Here is a 21,429-nt window from a genome sequence, read left to right as displayed (position 1 = left end):
GTTTTGTCATAGGCTAAAACCTGGCAACCCAAAACCCAAACTAGATGTACCGCATAGTGGTACAAAATATGACCGCCGCTCAGTCCTGTACATCCGTTCCGCAAAAATAAATCACACTTCAATTTGTCTCCATATTTTACTCCATCCCCCACTCTTGAAACTTTTGTGTATGCTTGTTTGGCATGCCTGAGTGTGTGTATGTTGCTGCACAGAAAGTATCCTACTGGTGCTGAAAAGGTGAATAGATTGTAGAACAGCTAAAGAAGATGTAGCATTGTTATAAAACCTTTAAAATCTCTGAACAATCACAAGTAGGGCAGTTCATCACAGTTCATCCATTGCAACTGGATTGATGAAAGGTCACTTACACCTGTAGGCTACATTGTAGGCTATTTGGGAAAAGAAAAAGGTATTAGCATAATGTTAATTATTTATTTATTTATAAACAAAAACATCTCTGTCAGTTCCATGCCGTTTTCAACAGCTATCAAAAACAAAGGTCATTTTTGGATGGATGGATTTTTTGTGAATGTTTCTTCTTCTACATAAGATTTTAGTCATCTTTAGTTCATGTAGGCTAATACTTTATTGTCAATGCACAAATTAAGTAACAGTAGTCTGAAACGTTATTGTTAATGCACAAATTAAGTAACAGTAGTCTGAAACGAAATGCTGTTTTACATCTAACCAGTGGTGCAAATAACTGACATGTCCAAATGGGCCTTGATGAAATGCGTCGCTAGACTGTTCATACACATTTTAACGGGCCAAAGTTGAAGAGCTGTTGTCCGTTATTGTTCGTGCAAATATAGACTGATTCATGTTCCCTTGCATTGTGTAACTGAGGTCCATGGCTAGTCTGGCTTTCACCAGACCAAGCTCAATCTTTTGTTGAAATCAAAAAATAAATAGCGGGCAGATCAGGCTGGGTTCACCCAGCCTAGTCCATATAGGCACCCGATATTGTTTAATTTTCCGATTGAGATATCCACGCTCTGGCTATTCTAAATGCAAAAATGCATCAGGGAGTTATGACAAAACTGTAACTAACAAACTAAATCCTAATAGAAAGCTGTTAGCTTCCCTAAGCTACAGGTAGGCTTATAAGGTAGGCCTATTTACAACATAAATTGTCAATAGGCTATGCTGGCGACACAAATAAAATCTCCTTTGGAAACCAATGGCTTACGCCTTTACAGTATCAAGCGGACTTAAACTGCCATATCGTGGCGAAAAGTTGTAATAAAATTCACGCAGCTCCATGAGTCAAGGAAAGCGCGAATGAAGTAGCGACTTCTAAATGGGACCCACTACACAGTATCTTACGGTGTGTTGCTAAAGCAGCCATAATGAAATGAAGGTGTCATTGTTTGGATACTTCACACACACATGCTTTTTAATTTCACAGACTACAACTACCAAGCTGGAATCAAAGCACATCGATTACTCACACCCTGCACGCACTTAAAACAAAATAAACAGGCGTCTCAGTCTCACGCATGTATAGGCAAAACTGTATCAGACCGGAGTAACGTTGGTAAATCTTCCATTGCACAGAATGATTTTTGTAGCACGTGCAACGAAATGACAGTCGAAAGATACAATTACAGTGCTGCTATCAATTTGCTTGGTATAACCGCATTTATATAGCCTGGCGAGCCAGACCCACATTAAAATGTAGGGTCTGGGCACTCACGGTTCGCAGTGCTCAGTCCGAGGGGTGGGATAATCAGTTGTCTTTCAAATTCCCTCTGCACGCAATTGACCTCTCCAGAATAAGTCCCGCCTCCGTAACTTCCGTATCCATCCAACTTCCAGGCGTGGATTGTCTATGGTAAATAACATGGCGTTTAGAAATATCATACCGGTAAAACATCTGTAGGTAGCGAAGTTGAAAAAGCTGGTGGGCAGATTGGCCTACACACTTCTGCCATCTAGTTTCCACTGGATTTTTTTATTGTCGGTGCCGTTTAAGTAGTATACTATAGACTGTACTACTTAAACGACACCGGGGGGGGAGTGGCCCCCGGGGACGAAACGAAATTGTTCCGTAAAAGTCTAGTGGGGCTACATACCCACCAAATTTCATGTGCCCCGGTGGTTCGGTGTCCCGGGTATCGTTGACCAAAAATTCAGGAAGTAGATGACGAAAAAAAAAAAAAAAAACTTTGACAATCCCTATATGACCGCTTTTAGCGGCGGTCATAATAAGGAAGCGGGTGCCGACTGCACAGCCTGAGTCTCGTCGTAAGCAAGCGGTCTAGTTGAATGGCCTACAGTACTCCAGAACTAGCTGTTGTGAAATTGTTGGGAATTTAATTGATTAACACATCACATAAACTGTTATTGAGTGTTGTTGATACACTGAACTTGTGCCCAAATCTGACAGCAAGCAGCTTTGGAGTTTTGGAAGTAGGCTGCAGGCAGCATGGATACATACAGTAGGCTAACTGGCATGCGTAAGGTAATGGTAAGGTAAGTGTTGAAAAACGTGTATGAAACGTATTAAATATGCAAACACAGATCCGGTATAAACACTGAAACCCCCCCCCCCCCGAAAAAAAATCTCCCGTTTTTGGAAAGCTAAATGTTGACAGGTATGGTTTATAACGAAAAGTGGATTTTGAGGGGTACAGCTCCATAGACCTCCATTCATTCTGCACTTATTCGTGAGCGCCCTCACGTGGAACCAGAACGGGAACTGCAAGCAGTTCAGAAACAGGATGTTTCCAGGATGTTTCCCGAGTGGCGGTTCTCTCTGCTGCGCCGTAGCGTCACTGGTTGCTTGGAGATGGGATAAACTTTTGGTCAAGATAAAACTGATCACAGCCTTGGCGGACAGCGTATGGGATTAGCCATCTTCATCTCGTTAACTTTGTTCAAATAATACAGGTAGGCTACCATTTGTTTTGTGTGAAGCATCTAGGCTATACGAATTTGAAGCGTAGCCTAATGGTGTCAGTAATTCTAAAAGAGCTCAAGCAACGTTTACAAGCTGTGTTGCTAACTTTGAATAAACGTTAGGTTATAGGTGACGTCGGGCAATTTTTACAATGCACGGAAAGCAATGCACTGTATCTAGGCCTATTGCAATTCCACTCGTGAAGGGAAAAAAGAGCACATTGATGATTTCAGCTATTCTAAACATTGTCCATGCCCTGGAGTGCGTACTTCCGTGTTGCCAATTGCCATTGTAGGCTGGACAGATCTCTAATGAGGAGACACATACACGGGTTTCCCGTTTACCAACAAAACTAGATGCGCGCGCAGCCGTGAGGCAGAAGACGCTTGGTGGCCGTCCACAACGTTATAAACTTAACCTAAATAGTCAGCTGCTGTAAGCTACAATCGGATTTTTTTGTATACCCCTGTTGTCTCAATGATAATAACATCTCATTTCAGACTATATTTCAAAGTTTGACGTTCATTTGCATTATTAATATAACATTGTATTTTGTCATTTTTGGCGAAGACATGCATTCCGTTAGGGATATTGAACATATTTAACATTCTCTAACCATCGTGATTTCGAATTGGTGCAGTTTTCAGCACAAAAACTAATTTTATTCTTTTGCTCTTTTGCATTGCTCTATGCTGTTCTATGGTGCTTTCTGCCTCTTGGTTGCGCACGCATGTTTTCGTGACGTTGCATAGAAATCCATGTATAGCGCCTTAAAGGAGAATTCCGGTGTGATATTGACCTAAAGTGTATTGAAACATGATACCGAGTGTGAACGTATGTCTCATAGCCCATCTCGGCTTGTCCCCTGCACTCCAAAATCTGGCGCTAGTTAGCCGATGCTACCAACACCTTTTTCAATAGTGATGCTTCGGCATCGGGCTAGCCAGGCAAATAAATCACTGTTTTACACCCGTTTATGAGGCTCAATGTATCTCCACACTTCATTGGTAGACTTCCGAGGGCCCTGACATTTAAAACGAGACATTGAGAACTTTGAAAAAGCACTGGTAGTTTACTTACAAGACGATTTATACAGACAGTATCTTCACGAAGTTTAGCGTTTGCAGCCATCTTGAATTTAGTCACGATAAGTCGAGCAACAAGTAAGAATGAACAGGTATGATAAGGGATCAGATTCCAAAAATAATTCAGTGGAAATGCATGGATTCCAGTTGCTGCTACTGGAAGAAACTGGAATCCATGCATTTCCACTGAATTATTTTCTTCATTGCTCGACTTATCGTGACTAAATTCAAGATGGCTGAAAACGCTAAACTTCGTGAAGATACTGTCTGTATAAATCATCTTGTAAGTTGCATATTGAACATATTTAACATTCTCTAACCATCGTGATTTCAAATTGGTGCAGTTGTCAGCACAAAAACTCATTTTATTCTTTTGCTCTTTTGCATTGCTCTATGCTGTTCTATGGTGCTTTCTGCCTCTTGGTTGCGCACGCATGTTTTCGTGGCGTTTCATAGAAATCCATATATAATGAGCGCATAAAACGACTTGTTGACGTTTTGGGACATTAATCTACATGTAGGCTACCTTAAGCTTTAAGGATTGTATGTCCTTAATTTATTTATATAGGCCTATTTAGGCTACTTGCGCAAACCCTGGATACTTTTATTGCCACACAACAATATTGGTGGTATTTGTTACATTCGCTTCAAAAGGCACCGCTTCAGAAAGCTGCACTGCTTGTGAAAGAAGGGGGTGGGGGAGGGGAGCTTGCAGCCAAGTGTCGGAAAAATGCATAGCCTACAACACAGAACCCGCTTCTCGCATTAGTCACTGACAGTAGACACGCTTCCAGCCTAATGACTTTCACACATTTTGAATGATTTACAGCAGGGGTCTCAAACACCCGGCCCGCGGGCCAAATCCGGCCCGCGTCCTGCCCAATTCCGGCCCGCGACGTATGACAAAATAATAATGTAATCCGGCCCTTGAGGCTATTAATTGCGACAAACAACGATACTGCTTAAAATAGACGATAGATCCAGGTACGGTGACAAATCTCATTTGTAGGCCTACTCTACTCTTCAAACCCAAAATCGCTGCGCAAAGTTTTCAGGAAATACTTGTATTACACGCGAGAAACACAAAGACGTGCATATGTAATGACGCGGAAGCGATGCAGGCCATAGTGTTGCAGAAATTGAAGCAGAAATTAAGCAGAAATAGGCCTACACCAAATGTTGAAAAACGTTCACGTGTGATGAAGTCTTAGGTAAGCTATGTTATTCACCTATTCTAATTCTGAAGAAGAATATCCTTTTGGAGATTATGATCGATCATCTATGACAGTGATAGTCACGGTGCGTCTCTGAATGGAGGTGCGTGTATACAACGGTGTCCACTAAGCATACCATGCTTGTTTCGACCCTCTGCCCAACATAGCTTGGAGGTTGCAGTGGTAATCGTGATAATAGTGTCCGTAATGGATGTGGTACAGACAGCAGGGCTAGTAGAAATAGGCCTCTAAAGAACTACAAAGTCACCCGCAATATGATGCGAACTTCTGGGTACTGCAGAAAATATTTCTTAACTTCAAAAACTCAGTGTCTAAAACTCGGTGTCATTCAGACTCAACCCTCTTGACGTTTGGTGATTAATTGACAGCTGTTTTGGGACACGTTAAACTTTCTTTATAATGAGCGCATAAAACGACTTGTTGTTTGGGACATTAAGCTATACGTTAAGCTTTTTCACGTTAAGGATTGTATGTCCTTAATTTATTTATATATTTAGGCTACTTGCGCAAACCCTGGATACTTTTATTGCCACACAACAATATTGGTGGTATTTGTTACATTAGCTTCAAAAGGCACCGCTTCAGAAAGCTGCACTGCTTGTGAAAGAAGGGGGTGGGGGAGGGGAGCTTGCAGCCAAGTGTCGGAAAAATGCATAGCCTACAACACAGAACCCGCTTCTCGCATTAGTCACTGACAGTAGACACGCTTCCAGCCTAATGACTTTCACACATTTTGAATGTCTTTCTATAGGCTAAGCATATAATGGAGATAGAGTAGAAAACTGGATTTAACTAAACAAATGTAACTAAGTAAACTGATTGTTTACTCTACAGTAGGCTATGTTCCCCCTCTCAGGCTGTACAGTAGGCCTATTGAAAGTAGGCTAATGAGCTCAATAGACACGTTAGCGCTTCCATTAGGAAACTTTCGTTGCAGACTTTCACAACTGATTGTTTAGCCTACAGTAGCCTACTGTAGGCCTACTCTACAGTAGCCTAGGCTATAGGTTATGTTCCCCCTCTCAGGCTGTACAGTAGGCCTATTGAAAGTAGACTAATGAGCTTAGACACATTAGCGCTTCCAGCCTAATGACTTTCACACATGAATGATTTACAGTAGACACATTAGCGCTCCACGCAGTGGCGTAACTAGGCCTAGTAGGTGCAGCAAGTGCAGTCGCACCAGGGCCTATGACCTCCGTCGCTACCCCCGCAATGCAATTGCTGGAAAATTCTATACCGGTCCTTTCTGACTACCTGCGTGCCTTTGACCAGGCCAAGGCTACAGCGCAGACACTCGCAAATAAATGGGGGTTCAGAGTACATTTGAAAATGTGAAGAGTGAAGCGTCACTTTGACGAACTATCGGAAGATAAACGCTTAACCGATGCAGAGAGATACTTAAAAGTGCAGGTATTTAATGCAACTCTGGACATCATAATCAGTCAGCTCTCCCAAAGATGTGCAAGCATGCGGGAAACCTGTTATGTGGTTGAGTCTTTACGTCCTATGATCCTTCAACTCGCCGGTGATGATGAACTGCTTGAAAAGGCAGTACGTTTGTCAGACCATTATAGCATGGACATTGCACCGACATTCCCAACACAACTCCTCTCATTTAGGTCTTGCTTTAAAGCAGAGATTTCACAGAAGTCATCTATTTTTCAACTTGCCAAAAGGCTGGTGGTAGATTATGACAGTGTAACATCCACATTCGGGGAAGTGTGTACTGCTCTCATGTTGTTTCTACATTGCCTATGACTGTGGCAACAGCTGAGCGATCTTTTTCCAAATGTTCCAATTGCTGGTGTACAGGCTATAATCAATTAGCTAAATCATTTGTCCAGCTGTTTAAACATTTTTTCGTGTTACATTCAAACGCAAAAGGTGCTTTGATATATTTTGTTTAAACGTTGGCAAGCAGGCATGCTGCGGTTGCAATGAATGAGGATAATTGGTTTTATCTGCGGTGTTATTTTTTGCATTTTGAATATGACTCGCTCCAGCACGTCTACTTTTTTGCACGGTGCTTTCTTAAAGGAGCTGCACCATCTTACAACAATTGCATCTACATTTTCATATTAGAATGTTTTGTCAAGTGTAAGCTTAAACTACCGTGATCAAATTAAGTTTCCGTGCCCCCGCTGAAAGTCTCTTATGCTCTTATCGTTACACTATCAAATCTATAAGTAACCGTGACAAATAGGGTATAAGATATATAAACTCACGCTATTGTATTATCATATATGTTTGGTAATGGCTCAGCTTTCTCTGATTGTTCTACTGACTTGGAAACTGCATCATGGAAGCAGTAAGTCAAGTCGCATCAAAAATAGTAGTGGCAGAACTCCAAAGTGACACCTTGTGGTTGTTTGTGTCAGCTGCCGTTTGTGCCATTTCTGCTGAGAAAATGGGGATCGTGATTCCTGAAGGAACCCGTCCAAACTTAACGGGGACCCACTGTAACCTCTTTTTCCTAATAATATTGAAATACTGATTTCTGATTTTCATGATATGTAAGCTGTAGTCACCAAGATTAAAATAAAAAAAGTTTTCACTGTATGTGTAATGAATTTAGAATATATGAAAGATCCACAATAGATTACAGAACAAATGAACTTTTACATAGTAGTCTGATTTTTTGATATGCACCTGTAATGTTTGCCCCGTATTACATTGTACGGCTGTCTGACTTTAGGTTGTTAAATGGTGCCTATTGTCAAGTTGGCCGAACTCTTTATAGAGCTCTGTCCCTGACCTATTATGTTAAATTACAAATACGCAGGTTCTGGGAAAAACATGGAGACATCGACTCTTCCATCAATAGGCCCAAAGGACGATCCTCGGTTGACCCTTCAAGTGGAGAACAAAATGAAAAACATTTTTGTCACACAATTACAAGAGACGCGGTAAGCCAAGTCAACATGCAAGCTTTCTCATTTAGGGCTTTGTGAGGCCCACCTACATAACCACCTACACAACCACCACCACCACTAATAATAATTCTGTGATACAAACAGCCGGAAAATTTGGTCCGACATCAGGTATGCCATTTTGTTCGAGGTGCAAACAAATAGAGAGGAGTCTGACCAGAGGTGTAGCAAGCTTTTTAAAAGTGGTAGGGTTCTGGAATTGGGAAGTAAAATAATCCCGGCCAAATAGTAAATAACTCCCTGAATTTTCTTTACATGTCAATAGTATTGTTAAAGTAACAAAATAAAGAATTGGTATCGGTATACCCCTCGGCCTGAATTTTAAACACCATATACTGCTGAGGTAGTGAGTCTAAAATTGATTCCTGTAACAACAACATTGTGTAAAAGACTGCAGACCACAGGGAGTGGAGCTTCACTTTAGAACAGAAACATGTCACCTCCTCCACTCCAAGAACAGCCCTGCTCTGCCTCTGATTAGTCCAAGAAAGCCTGGCTGCAAACCTCCACTTGAATGAATAATAAGGAGCTGAATCGATTTAGACAGGTAGTTTTGTATTTTCTTCCTCCGGCGATTTGCATTATCTCTCTGAGTTGTACAAGTCTTCAGTATATACAAACATTAAAATATTACAATACTTAAAGGGGTGGTTCAGGATTTTGGACATAGGACCTCATTTCCAAGTAAGCAAGTGTGATATTTATCAGTGGAGACCGTTTTCAACACGTTTCATCCAGTCCTTCTAATTGCAGAGTTCGCAGGTGCTAGGCTAGCGCAAGTCAACGGTATGTGCTAGCCTGCCACTAAAAACAGTCTTACCCACTCCAAAGTACACCCAAGGCAAGTAAATTATAACGCCAGACTATCGATGTAAATGTCTGTATTGATAGTTTTATTTCTAACATTATTCTATCCTTGCATTTCAACGATCGCATTACATTTTGAGGGACTAGTGTCTTAGCAGCGGCGGAATTATACTTGCTCCAGTTAGTAGTACTGCGCCAAAAAGTAAACAGTAAAGCGCACTCCAATGGGGATACCTAGTAGTAGCCTTGGTAATATCAGTCCGCCGCTGAGATGCAAAATGACTACTACCAACTTCAGGGAACAAAGTATAACTATTGCAACGCGATGCGAGGGTAGTTGTATTTCTTACACTATTCTATCAACACAGACATTTACATCGATTGTCTGGAATTTGCCTCGAGTGTCCTTTGGAGTAGGTAAGACTGTTTTTAGTGGCAGGCTAGCACATACCGTTGACTTGCGCTAGCCTAGCACCTGCGAACTCTGCAATTAGAACGACTGGATGAAATGTGTTGAAAACGGTCTCCACTGATAAATATCACACTTGCTTACTTGGAAACGAGGTCCTATGTCCAAAATCCTGAACCACCCCTTTAAAGGAGCATTTCACCACTCGGAAGATGAATGTGTATTTAAATTGTGTCATTTATGAAGTAGAAATGTGGAGTCATCATTGAAGTCAGTGCCTTTTTGACTGAGAAAAAGCCAAAAATGTGCTTTTTGCTCATGTGGATGAAAGCCAACAACTCCCATAATTCCCTGCCTTTCACTGCTCTTCACTGCCCTACCAAGCCACTCCCCCAGGAAGCCTAACTGAACTACAAGCACAGAGGGACTCATTAATGTAGCATTTTGGCATTAATAAGGATTCTAAACATACGTTTTGACTGTTAAACCCTGACTTTATTTAGGTGAAGATTAAACACATTAGCAGTCATTCCATTTGTTATTTGTCCATAAGGTTTTTCAGTAGAGCTAAAATGTAGCCTACTCATTAGGCTACTCGTTACTCAATGTGTAAGCTCTCTATCGTTCTTGGCAGATGTAACCGAATATGAATGTGAAAGACTTGCCTTTCAGGGCACGAACGGTCAAAAGCACAAACTTTTAGAAATATCCTGCCGTCATTTTTACGGAACAGGAGAAGTTTTCCATTGACGTAGCAGTAGCACATTTTAAAAGTGGGCCTATAGCCTACACCAGTGTTTTTCAACCTATCTTAGCGATACTTTTTGCAATACCCTCGATATACATATCGTTGGAAAGCTTAGTCAATGGCCGTTCATGTGAGCACATTAACTTAATTTTGTAAATTTGACCAAAACGACTGGTTTTGCCTTGCAGGGTCACAAATGCGACTTATAGTCCAGTGCGACTTATATATGTTTTTTTCCTGCGACTTATAGTCCGGAAAATACGGTATTTGTTTCTGGGGAGAAGAAATTAAGCTAAAAAAACATATCAAATACTTGAGAGCTGGCAAATCGACCTACAGTATAGCTGCTAACTGATGTCCTGATAATACTATACGGTTGTTACCAAGCAAGTTACCATAGTACCTAGTACAAAGAACATCTGGTGAAGTTAAAATCATTGATTATCAATATTAAGGACTTGTTTCTTCATAAATTAATTTTAAATATACATAGGAGAGATGTCCCACAGCGGCCAATCAAAAACCAAGCCTATTTATCATCAAAACAAAATCACTATCAAAGCAAAAACATCAACAGAACAGCGTTTGAGAGCATTTCATTGGGGTTATCAAGCAGGCACCCTCCTTTATCGTTGTTTCCCTGAACAAGACCAGAGATGTTGTTGTTCGCATATTTCTTTTTCACACCCAAGCATGTAGGTGACTGTAATATTTTTTATTGAAACTGCGCAGCCGTGGATGCAGATCTTGGAGTGGAGAACCTCATTCATTATAGCATACTTACTACTACACTAGCCACATTTACATGGACACTTTTAATCCGATTAGAAACCGAATAACAGCTCAATCGGACTAGTTCGGAATGTTCATATAAACACCTCAAATGGAAAAAAAAAATGCCTGATCCGATCAGAATTTTAATCGGAATGAAAGAGGTGGTGTATTCCATTTCTATTGCAATTCTCTAACTCTAGGGGAGACAGTGAATAACCCAACCTCATAAAACGGTGGCATGTTCCTTTATCATATGCTTTTTATGGTCAAATTCTTTGAAAAACACCATTTTGTTTTTGTGTGACAGAGAGCAGAAGGATGGTGATACTAATCTGATCCCTGTTATAACAGAGGTAAGAAGTCAATATGTTGAAGATTTTATTTTTAAAAATTCTGTATAGAGTATTTCTGTTAATTTTCATCATGCATACTCGTACGGGCACAGGTCAATTTCTGTACTGTCCCTTACCTTTTACACTGAGGGATTTTCCTTTGTAGTCCAAGAGTAGGATTTTGGAGACAGGAGTTAACACCATGCAGCGAACCCTTGTATTAAAGAAACAAGTTGAACTGGATAAGTTGGACAGTAAGTTTGCACACAAACGACAAGAGTTTCAAGTTCGAAAGGAAGCCCAGGAACACAAAAGGGCTGATCTGCAGCATAAACAGCAGCAGGTGAGTCAGATATGAGTAAGGCACTGTTTTTGTCATTTGTCCTCTACTATTGCACATTCAGGTGGGGATACTTTTATCAGTTGATATATCCTTCAGGAAAAAAATGCAAATATGTTACCCAATTTTCATCAGTTTTCAGATTTATGATGGTTAGGGCCTGTGTCCACCAATCACATTTTTTACGCCGACAGCGGTTATTTTCTAAACAAATTCTATGAATGGACGCGATTGGTGGCCCTTATTCTCTCCACAGTATCCCCACTTATTGACTGTGTTTTTCATGTTTTGTGTGCTTTTTTGTATATTTTGTGAATGGGAGGAGATGTAAGACCAGTGATTTAGTTTATCAGTTTGGCAGAAATGACAATGGGGTTGAGAAAACATTGGACGGCAGCATGGATCACAACACAGTATGATAGGCCTACAATATGAGATGGAGATACATTATCAGTTATCCACACGTGTTATGTCAAGCATCAGTTAAAATGTGAAAAAGCCTACCAACACCCTTAACAGCTTCATGGTTACACTTTAAACAAATCAGTGTATCGGTACCATGCTAGATTACCATTGACACTGGTGGTATTTCAGGCACGTACTGCACAGACATAGAATCAATCACATCATCGTTTTGTGTTTTACTTTGGTTACACAGAGCAACATAATTCAGCACTTTAAGAAATCTTCACTTTGGAGGGCTTTTTAAAAAAAATATCCGTTTGAGGGAGCTAAAACTCGAAAGGCCCAAATGCATGAAAAAATATGTTTATAAAAATATCTAGATACATGTAAACAACCCCTTAGTGACACCTATCCAAAGTGTGAATGGCCACTTGGTGTCCCGACACATCAGGCCATATAGGCCATTCATTAAAAAGAGTGCTCAGTTATTATTTTGTAAACACCAATGGAAGAAAATCTGAATCACGTAAAAATGAAATAAAAACAAGTAGCATAATAAAAACACTGTTGAGGTTGCTAACTCTCAAAATAAGAGTGAGAGAGGAAGAGAGAGAGAGAGAGAGAGAGAGAGAGAGAGAAGGAGTGAGTGCTAAAGTAGGAGATACATGTTACCGTCTACCACCAATTTAGAAAACACATAGCCTAGGAGGATAGCTGAGGACTAGCCTTATCATTTGGTGGAGATGACAGGACATCATAATGATTTTCTTAAAGTTTAAGAAAGTATAGATTTTTGTAGGTAAGGATGCTTCTATTCATTAGTCAAGCAGTTAGGAGACAACCGATATCAATAAAAAACAAAATATCAGATTTAGTCTATACAAACAATCAGATGATTAATAATGAATTCAAATTGTATTATGATAATCTATATGCATCAGAATGAAAATAATCAGACCCCATTCCCTTCCTCAAATCACTTAACCTAAAATGTCTAACAGCAAAACAAAAGGAACAACTTAGGAAAGACATTACTTGTGAGGAAATTAAAACTGCAGTTAAAACATCCCTTTTAAAAAAAGTTCCAGGAATGGATGGTATCCCAATAGAATTTTACTCAACTTTTTGGTCAAGTATTGAGCCCCTTTTTATTGATGTAGTGAACTCGGTCTAAAAGGAATATACAATGCCTCAAACAATGTACCAATCAACTATCTCTGTAATGCCAAAACCAGGAACAGATTGTGATACTCTTGCGGACTATAGACCTATTAGCCTAATTAATTGTGATAAAAAAAAAATATTACTAAAGTTATAAATAATAGACTCGCTTAAATTCTACCTGAGATCATCCATCAAAACCAGACAGGATTCATACAAAATAGAGATTTAAGAACCAATACTAGGACTTGTTTATTATTAATACAATATGCAAAGAAAAATAAAATAGACTTAACACTTATGGCTGTGGATGCAGAAAAAGCCTTCGATCGGCTAGAGCAGTGGTCCCCAAACTACGGCCCGCGGGCCGGATATGGCCCGCCACCTCATTTTGGGTGGCCCTCCAAATTATGTCCGTGGTATATAGCATCTGCCCCGCAAGGGAGTACGACGTCGTCAAACTATAACCTCCGTAATTTCCCCCATTCATTCTCTATGGCAAGTCTTAACAGTACACGTGTAATAGTCTTTTTGTCCACTGGTGGTTGTTTTGGCGCTGTTTTGCGTTTGCCATCCAAAACGGAATGAAATGTAGGCCTACCTGCAAACATGTAAGAGGCCTATGCTGACTGCATCAGTGCTCAAAGTATTCTAAAAGTTTATCAATTAATTGTTAATAACTAACTAACTTCTATTCAAGTCATATTTCTGGGACTTTCTGGGATAATTATTTCTATTTTTTATTCACTCGTTCAAATATTCATACAAATTCACAATTCACACATTTCTCATGAGTGAAAGTTAAAATGGTGGTGTCAGATGTTTTTGCCAGCACTTCATAAAACTCTCATAGTTTGAGTTATTTGAATTATTTGTAGGATATTACTTGTTCACGACATGAGCTGTGTATGCAAAGACACAGAGTTCAGAATTCACACATTTTGAATAAAATATACTTTTGGGACTCCCTGCTAATACTTTTGGGAATGCTAAAGTCTTTTTATCAGTATTATTTCATTTGAGCTACATTTTACACTGATATGGCATGATGGCAACATAAACACAGCTAACAATGGTATTAATTTGCAGTAGCCTATGATTAAATGTAATGGAATATTCAACTAAGATAGACTGCTGTTGTTCACAGCACTAAGCTATTTATGGTTACTGATATACTCCGAGTCTCTGGCCCTCTCTTAGAGCCAGGCATAGTGAGCTGGCCCTCGGAAGAAAAAGTTTGGGGACCACTGGGCTAGAGAGAGCATATTTGTTTAAAGTGTTAGAAGTTTACGGGTTCCCAGATGAGTTTATAAAGATGGTTAAAACAATTTATAAGTCGCCAAAGTATAAGTATATAAGTATAAGTATATATACTCTTTTGATCCCGTGTTTGGTCTCTGCATTTATCCCAATCCGTGAATTAGTGAAAGGTGTGTGTGGGAGTATGTATGAAGAATGATTGGATAGGGTGTGTGCATGAGGGATATACAGTATGTGTGTGTCTGAGAACAGCAGAAGTATGAATGAAGGGGAAAAAAATATATAAAAAGACAACCTCCCAAAGACTATGTGTAATACTGTATGTTGCAATGGTAAACCTAAATGTACAAATGATTTGATGTAAAGCCATGATCTGGTCATACGCCTTTGAGTGAGTTTGTGTTGTAAAAATAATAATAATAACAAAAAAGGATGCTTCTATAGTACAATTTTCTTATCTTAAGCTGTGATTGGAAAACAGATGTGGAAGCAATTTTTTTGTCATTTCTGTTTCTTAAATAAGATCCTAAACCAAGTTACCACGGTTATATTACCAAACAGTTAAAATAGGATTTTCAAGTTAGGAAGTGTGGACCCCCACATAGTCATTGCTTGTCTGACCTAGCAACAGATAAATAGGAAGGTGGGACTCGACTGAAAGGTCAGTTGACCTATCGCTAAGCCACACCCATCAAACACAGATAAACAAAAAGCAGTTCAGCACCAGCTCCTGTCTCAGTGAAGCTCCTGTCTTCAGATAATTCTTTTTTTCCCATTGATTTCACAGATCAAAGATAAGGTAGCAAAGTTTGAGAAGTTTGTGGAGGAGAATGAGCTTAAACACAGACGAGCTCTAAAAAAGTTCCAGGTAGAAAGAAGGCTGAATAATCTAAAGCACAAAGAACTCATGGCACTCATGAAAGAGCTAGAAATGCTGCAGACCAGGTAAGTAAAGAACTTTAGGCTCTCGGTATATCACTTTGATCCTTACAATCCTTTAGTAGGAGTCTACTACTTCAACTTTCCTACCGTTATTCCGGTGAGCTGGAAATTGGCACATGAAAATGTACTGTACTGTTTTCCTTAGTCTTCTTATTACAGTGCATTCATTTACTGTTATATGAAGTCTTCTTATTCTATCAAAAAATTTCTGCGTCTTCAGCTTGAACTGTTTAACGTTCAAACTTTGTAACATAGGTCTTGAAAAGGGCATTTCAGCTATGTAATTTTAATTTTTATAAACTTTATACTTTTCAAGATATTAAAGAACCACTTGCAGGTTGGAAACCCCTACAAAGCATAGTGTAGATAAATGATGAAAGATCTAGATTCTCAGAAAGAAAAAAGTGATAATTATGCCAGAAACAACATATCTCACATAAAATTGTGAGAAAATAACTTCCACATCTATTAACCACTAACCGGAAGTGAGAACAGAGGGCAAACAGGTCAAGTTCAACAAATGGTGTAATGGATCCTGACACAGACTCAGAGGAGATTATAAACAACGAAAACACCTGTGACGGGCCACAGCCCTATAATTATGAGCCACCTAGGTGAGATAGGGACCAGGGAGAGAACAGGGGAAGGAACGACAGGCAGAGGAAAGAGGTAGAGTTTTGGTGAGTGACTCAGTAATAATGGTGGCTAACACTGTATCTGCGTCTGGGACAGCTTAAAAGAAGTCGAGAGGACTCCTAACTCACTAAGACCTATCCACAAACCGCGTTTTGTGGCATTTCGTGTCGCGATGCTTTGAAATCCTATGCGGCTAGAGGAGCTTCCGATCGCGAGGGAACAATTTTGCATTGTATGCATACTCAAACTACTCATTGTCAACATGTAAATTAAATGTAACATTTAATTATGAATCAAATTAAAATGTTCTCCTCTTTGTAAACGTAGGCATAGGCATATGGTTACAGATTAATTTAATAATGTTGCAAAGATACTGCTTCAATCCGTATGTTTCATTAGGCTACTAGGCTATTTGTTTTGCCTTACTCTTTATTCATTTAGGCTAGGCCTTTTTATTCAGTTATTCATCATCTTCCGTCCTTCGCACTACTTGTGTAGCGCACACATTCTCAGACCTGTCACCTGTCACTCATCATCGTAAGGGAGGTATTCCCGCATTACAATCATCAGCCAGTCAAGGTGGTCACTTTAGTCAAGCTTGTGCATGAGTAATGACGTCATCCATAGCAACGAAGACTCGCTCTTAGTTTAGGAGTTGTCATTTTTCCTTACTAAGAGTAGGTCTGAAAGGCTTTGTGAATAACTTTTAAGAGAAAACTCCTAGCTAAAATCTTTTAGTGTGATTTAGGAGTACTCCTAGTGGTAGATATAAGATAAAAGGCTTTGGCAATACGGCCCCAGGTCTTTCTTGGTCAGTGGCGTAATGCTTTTTAGATGGTGTAAGATAGCGATTTTGTGAAGTGTAAGAAGTGAAGTGTAAGATAAGAAAAAGCTTTGCGTTGAGATAATAATAGGCTTTGCACCGGGTTTTGCGTCGCGAAAATAGGACCCCTTATATTTTTGTCTTAACTCTCTTCTTATGATTATTCCTAAGACAAAACTTGAAGAAATGAGATTCCTGAAAACAAAGATCTTAAATGTATTCTTAATTTTCTTCGCAACTTTAAAGGGCCCTTCTGTAACTCCAGTCATTTCTTCACCGATTTCTCACTTTTGTTGTCGCATTTTTCTCTACAGAGCTCCACCTACAGTTTTGGGCTGCATATTTCACAACCGTCGTTTTGGTCTTTTCGCTGGCTCTGCCATGATGAACATCTAAAAAATGAAGCCATCTAATAGCTAGCCGGCATGGCTAATCAGTGCTTGAGGGGGGCGTGTGTCTGTATGTCCAGAGAATTTTAAGCATTTTGTGTTTCTCGCTCGTTCTTGCTTCTCACGGGACTTCCTGATTCAAACACTGCTGGGACGCTAGTGCAGATCTTGCAAGGCTAGAGACGGTAGAGGGAGCAGGGAAAGCCGCCAATCTCGCCACAACAGGTCATTTAACCATCACAATGATTTTTAAAATGTTTTATTGATTTTATTTTAATGAAAATGTTGCATAGGGGGCCTTTAAGACAACAATGCACCTGTCTTAAAAATGTTACAGTGTAAAGTTGAGCATCTTAAAGTCATTCCTATAAACACATTGAACAGTTTTACTGACAGTTTGTTTGAAATATCAGCCTTTATTATGTGTACTTATTAGGGCTGCCAATCGATTAAAAAAATAATCTAATTAATTACATACTCTGTGATTAATTAATCTAAATTAATCGCATATATATTTTTTGCTGTGAAAGTATTTTAAAATGTTTAATTTAAATAAATCATTGAATAATCAGCATTAGTGACATTAAAGTTCAAAAACTCTTGTATTATTATTTTAATAATGGCCATAATAATCTATGATATGACCTAATATGCTGAGGAAATAAATTCAAAAGTGCTTCGGGAAGAAGTTGTTTTTCACATACAAGGTATATCAGGCCACAGATATAACCTAGGGGACACAATGAAAATAAATTAACACTTCCCCTAATGTCAACACTATTTCTTTGCATTGATGTGCGACTTTAAAGTTGATGAACTCCGGTGATATGCAAATTCCTTGCTGCAGACATTGCAGAGGACTTTATTTTAATCAACACTTTATTTTGTTTGTTGTTTAAAAGTAAATGTTCCAATCAATGATCTAGTCAGCACATTTTCTTCTCTCTCCTTAATTTTACAGTCTAATGGTTACTGACTACAACGGCTCGGGGTCAAAGGTCATACGGAATCGATTAATCTGCGTTATTTTTTTTAATCAGTTATTTTTTTCTCAAATTAATTAATCGAAATTAATCAGTTATTTTGACAGCCCTAGTACTTATATAAGGTTACCATTTATTGCTAATTTTAGCTTGCTGCTATTGTTTCCGGTAAGTCCTCTGTCCACTGAAAATGGGCATAACCAAAGGGTTCGTGACAGCATGTGGTGCACATTGACGTCACAGTTTAGAACGCGTTTCATTTCTTGAACACAATGTCCATGGAAATGGCAGCATTTTTTATTAAAAACTGAAAATTTCAACCTAGAAACTTGAGCTAATCGTGAGTGCTGTTGAAAGCATGTCTTTTCCCCTTAGCAACGGTTTGTAAACAAAACGTTACTCCAGACCGCTTGCAAGGCTACGTTAGTAGCAGAGAACTCGCTAGCCAGATTTAAATGGCACTGAATGGTGTGTGTCTGTCATTGAAACGTGGATTTCATCGTTTGACGGTAGGTAACACTGTTGATGAATGATGCAGGCTATAGGTTTATCCTTATCTTAGAAGTTCTGAAGTGAGAAAACAAAGAAGTTCCTCAGAAATACGACAGTTCTTCGGAAGTATTGGTGAATGGCATTGAAGAAGATTCTTAAGGACTTCTTAATTTTTCTTAGAAATCTACTTAATATGTATCTTAAGAATTTTTTTTGTGAATCCGGCCTCAGATCTTTCATTACAATCTAGCTAAGTAAAAATAAACTTAGACACTTGAGATGTTTGATTGATGGAATTATGCTTGATCAATGTTCAAAACAAAGTATAAAAACAACTAGACATGCAAGGACATTTGGGGAAAATCAAAGTACCGCTCTCGTCTGGATGTTACAGCAGAGAGGAGTTGCACTCTCTTTCACTACATGTGAATGATTGGGGTCGCCAACATTTTGTGACATCAAAATAGGGTCACCTGCCAAAAAATCTCAATCTCAACTACATCAATTACCCTGGCAACAATCTAGCAACCACTACGATATTGTCAACCAACACGATTACCCTAGAAATCAGCATAGAAACCGTTTTATTCAGCATAACAACCACCATATTTACCCTATCAACAACCTAGCAACCATCTTAATTACCCTAGCAACAACCTAGTAACCACCACCATAATGTCAATCCAGTTACCAACATGATTACCCTAGCAACCAGCATAGCAAACCCTACCTTAATTTCAACCTTCCACTTTATTTAGCATATCAACCACCACATCTACCCTACCAACAACCTAGCCACCATTTAAATTACCCTAGCAACTACTTAGCAAACCCTACCTTAATTTCAACCTAGCAACTGCCATAGCAACCAATATGATTACCCTAGCAACCATTATAGCAATTTTTTTTATTTAGGTTACAACCTAGCAACCATCCATATCTACAGTACCCTAACAACAACCTAACAAGCATCTCAATTACAACCTAGCAACTACTACCACAATGCCAACCTAGTTTTCACTATAGCAACCATCATAATTACCCTAGCAACCAGCATGGCAACCACTGTATTTAGCATAGCAACCACTTTGTCTTCTCTAGCAACCATCTTAATTACTTTAGCAACAGTCTAGCAACCACTACCATAATGTCCCAAAAAAGTTGGGACGGGGGTAATACAATAAAAAAGTTGTATAATGATTAAGAAAACAAAAGTAGGAATGTTTTACAACTAATTAGGGTAACTGGCAACATGATTGGGTATGTAGGGCCCTATGAAATCCATTTTATTATTTTCCAAATTCCGTTTTATTTTTTCTCAAATTCCGTTTTTTCGGATTTAATTTTAGTTTTTTTTTACTTGTCTTCACTTATAAAAACTCAATGACAGACACAATTCAGCTTTTTAAATATTCAGCAAAGCCAATCATTCAAAATTCTCCAACATTGAGCCAAACATTCAACAAATCTCAAAAACAACAGTTAGGGCCTAGGGCCTACATAACTTCAATTACATGGCCATAACTAGGCTGCAAGTTTAGATCTCAAAGGGCACTTTGACTGTTACTCAAAATGTCCAACTACTTAAAAGTAGCCTACTTTTTTGTAGATTCTTGTTTTATTTTAAATATGTGTTGCTTTCTAGAGCATTTAGCCTACCATTGTTAGCACACATCTCCACTAAAGGATGGCTACATGATGGCAAGGCGCTTGATGTTGCGCTCTCGGTGAAATCTATTGCAGCACTTTTTGAATTGTGGGTCTGCGCGTCTGCTTGAGGTTGCTGACATTCGTGTCTGGGAATGGGACTGCTTGCAATGTTTCAAGAAACTTCTGCACACATTTCAACAATCTTCCACAAACTCACATCTTGCATCTACTGATTTTGTCATTGTCTTGGCTGGAGGGATTTGCCCGCAGTGGATTTAGCTTTGTTCTTAAGTTTCCCTTTTGATTTATATGGTCGCTATACATGTGTATTTGCGAGTCAGGTCAATTATGTGTTGCAAACTAGTTGTTTTCAGACTCATAGTAGTCATTGGAGTATTGTTTAGCCCCGTTATCTAGCAATCACGCAGTTTACAGTTTAGTGTTTTGTGACCGTTGTCGGGATCGCTTATTTTCTTTGTCATATTATTTTCTTTTGTTTGTTTTCTTCGACTACGGAACGCGTTTAACTAATGTCTTTCGGTCACAGTCTAGTCCGAGCCCTTCTTATATGCTTTTTGTTTTAAAGTAAACTGAAATAAAAGTGAAGCAGAAGTAAAGTGAAGTGAATTAGAAAAAACGCCCGTTTATTTTGTGTCAACAGAATATCTGCAAATTCTGTGCAATTCCATGTTCATAAGATAATTCCGTTTTCATGTGTAGATTCCGTGATTCCGTCTGTGTTTTCCGCATTGTGGAAATCATAGGGCCCTAGGTATAAAAAGGAGCATCTTACTGTAGAAGTAAAGATGTAGGGGTATTCATCACTCTGTGTAAACCTGTGTGGACAAATGATGAAACAATGTAATTTTAATGCTTCTTTACATGGAGTTGCAAAGTATTTGGGGAGTTCATCATCTACAGTAATATTATTAAAATATTTAGAGAATCCAGAGAAATCTTTGCAAACTAGGGATAGAGCTGAAAAGCAATAAATGAAAAACAATTGATGGCCGTGGTCTTTTGGACCTCAGATGGCACTCTAAGCGATTGTCATACGTTTTTTAGGCTAAAACATTTTTTGTCACTTAGAGCAAACGTCCCCTCACCATCCGCTAGCTGCCTG

General features: G+C 39.1%; 1 protein-coding gene across 2 annotated transcripts in view; it reads left to right on the top strand.

Annotated features, from left to right (window-relative positions):
* The first annotated feature begins 2,660 nt into the window (after positions 1 to 2,660).
* The window catches only part of si:ch1073-416d2.4 (coiled-coil domain-containing protein 42 homolog), a 33,714-nt gene continuing 14,945 nt past the window's right edge, over positions 2,661 to 21,429 (top strand). The window contains exons 1-5 of one of the 2 annotated variants that reach the window (XM_042091380.1): positions 2,661 to 2,892; positions 8,008 to 8,131; positions 11,201 to 11,246; positions 11,392 to 11,568; positions 15,179 to 15,336. In XM_042091380.1, coding sequence (XP_041947314.1) covers positions 8,022 to 8,131; positions 11,201 to 11,246; positions 11,392 to 11,568; positions 15,179 to 15,336 — 491 coding nt within the window. In that variant the 5' untranslated portion in view covers positions 2,661 to 2,892; positions 8,008 to 8,021. The remainder of the gene's footprint in view (positions 2,893 to 8,007; positions 8,132 to 11,200; positions 11,247 to 11,391; positions 11,569 to 15,178; positions 15,337 to 21,429) is intronic. The other variant, XM_042091379.1, reaches the window with a different exon arrangement.

Source organism: Alosa sapidissima, chromosome 5 (genome assembly GCF_018492685.1).
Source record: "Alosa sapidissima isolate fAloSap1 chromosome 5, fAloSap1.pri, whole genome shotgun sequence".
In the NCBI taxonomy this organism is placed as follows: domain Eukaryota; kingdom Metazoa; phylum Chordata; class Actinopteri; order Clupeiformes; family Clupeidae; genus Alosa; species Alosa sapidissima.
The sequence above is the reverse complement of the archived record's forward strand: the minus strand, read 5'-3'. Positions and strand labels throughout refer to the sequence as shown.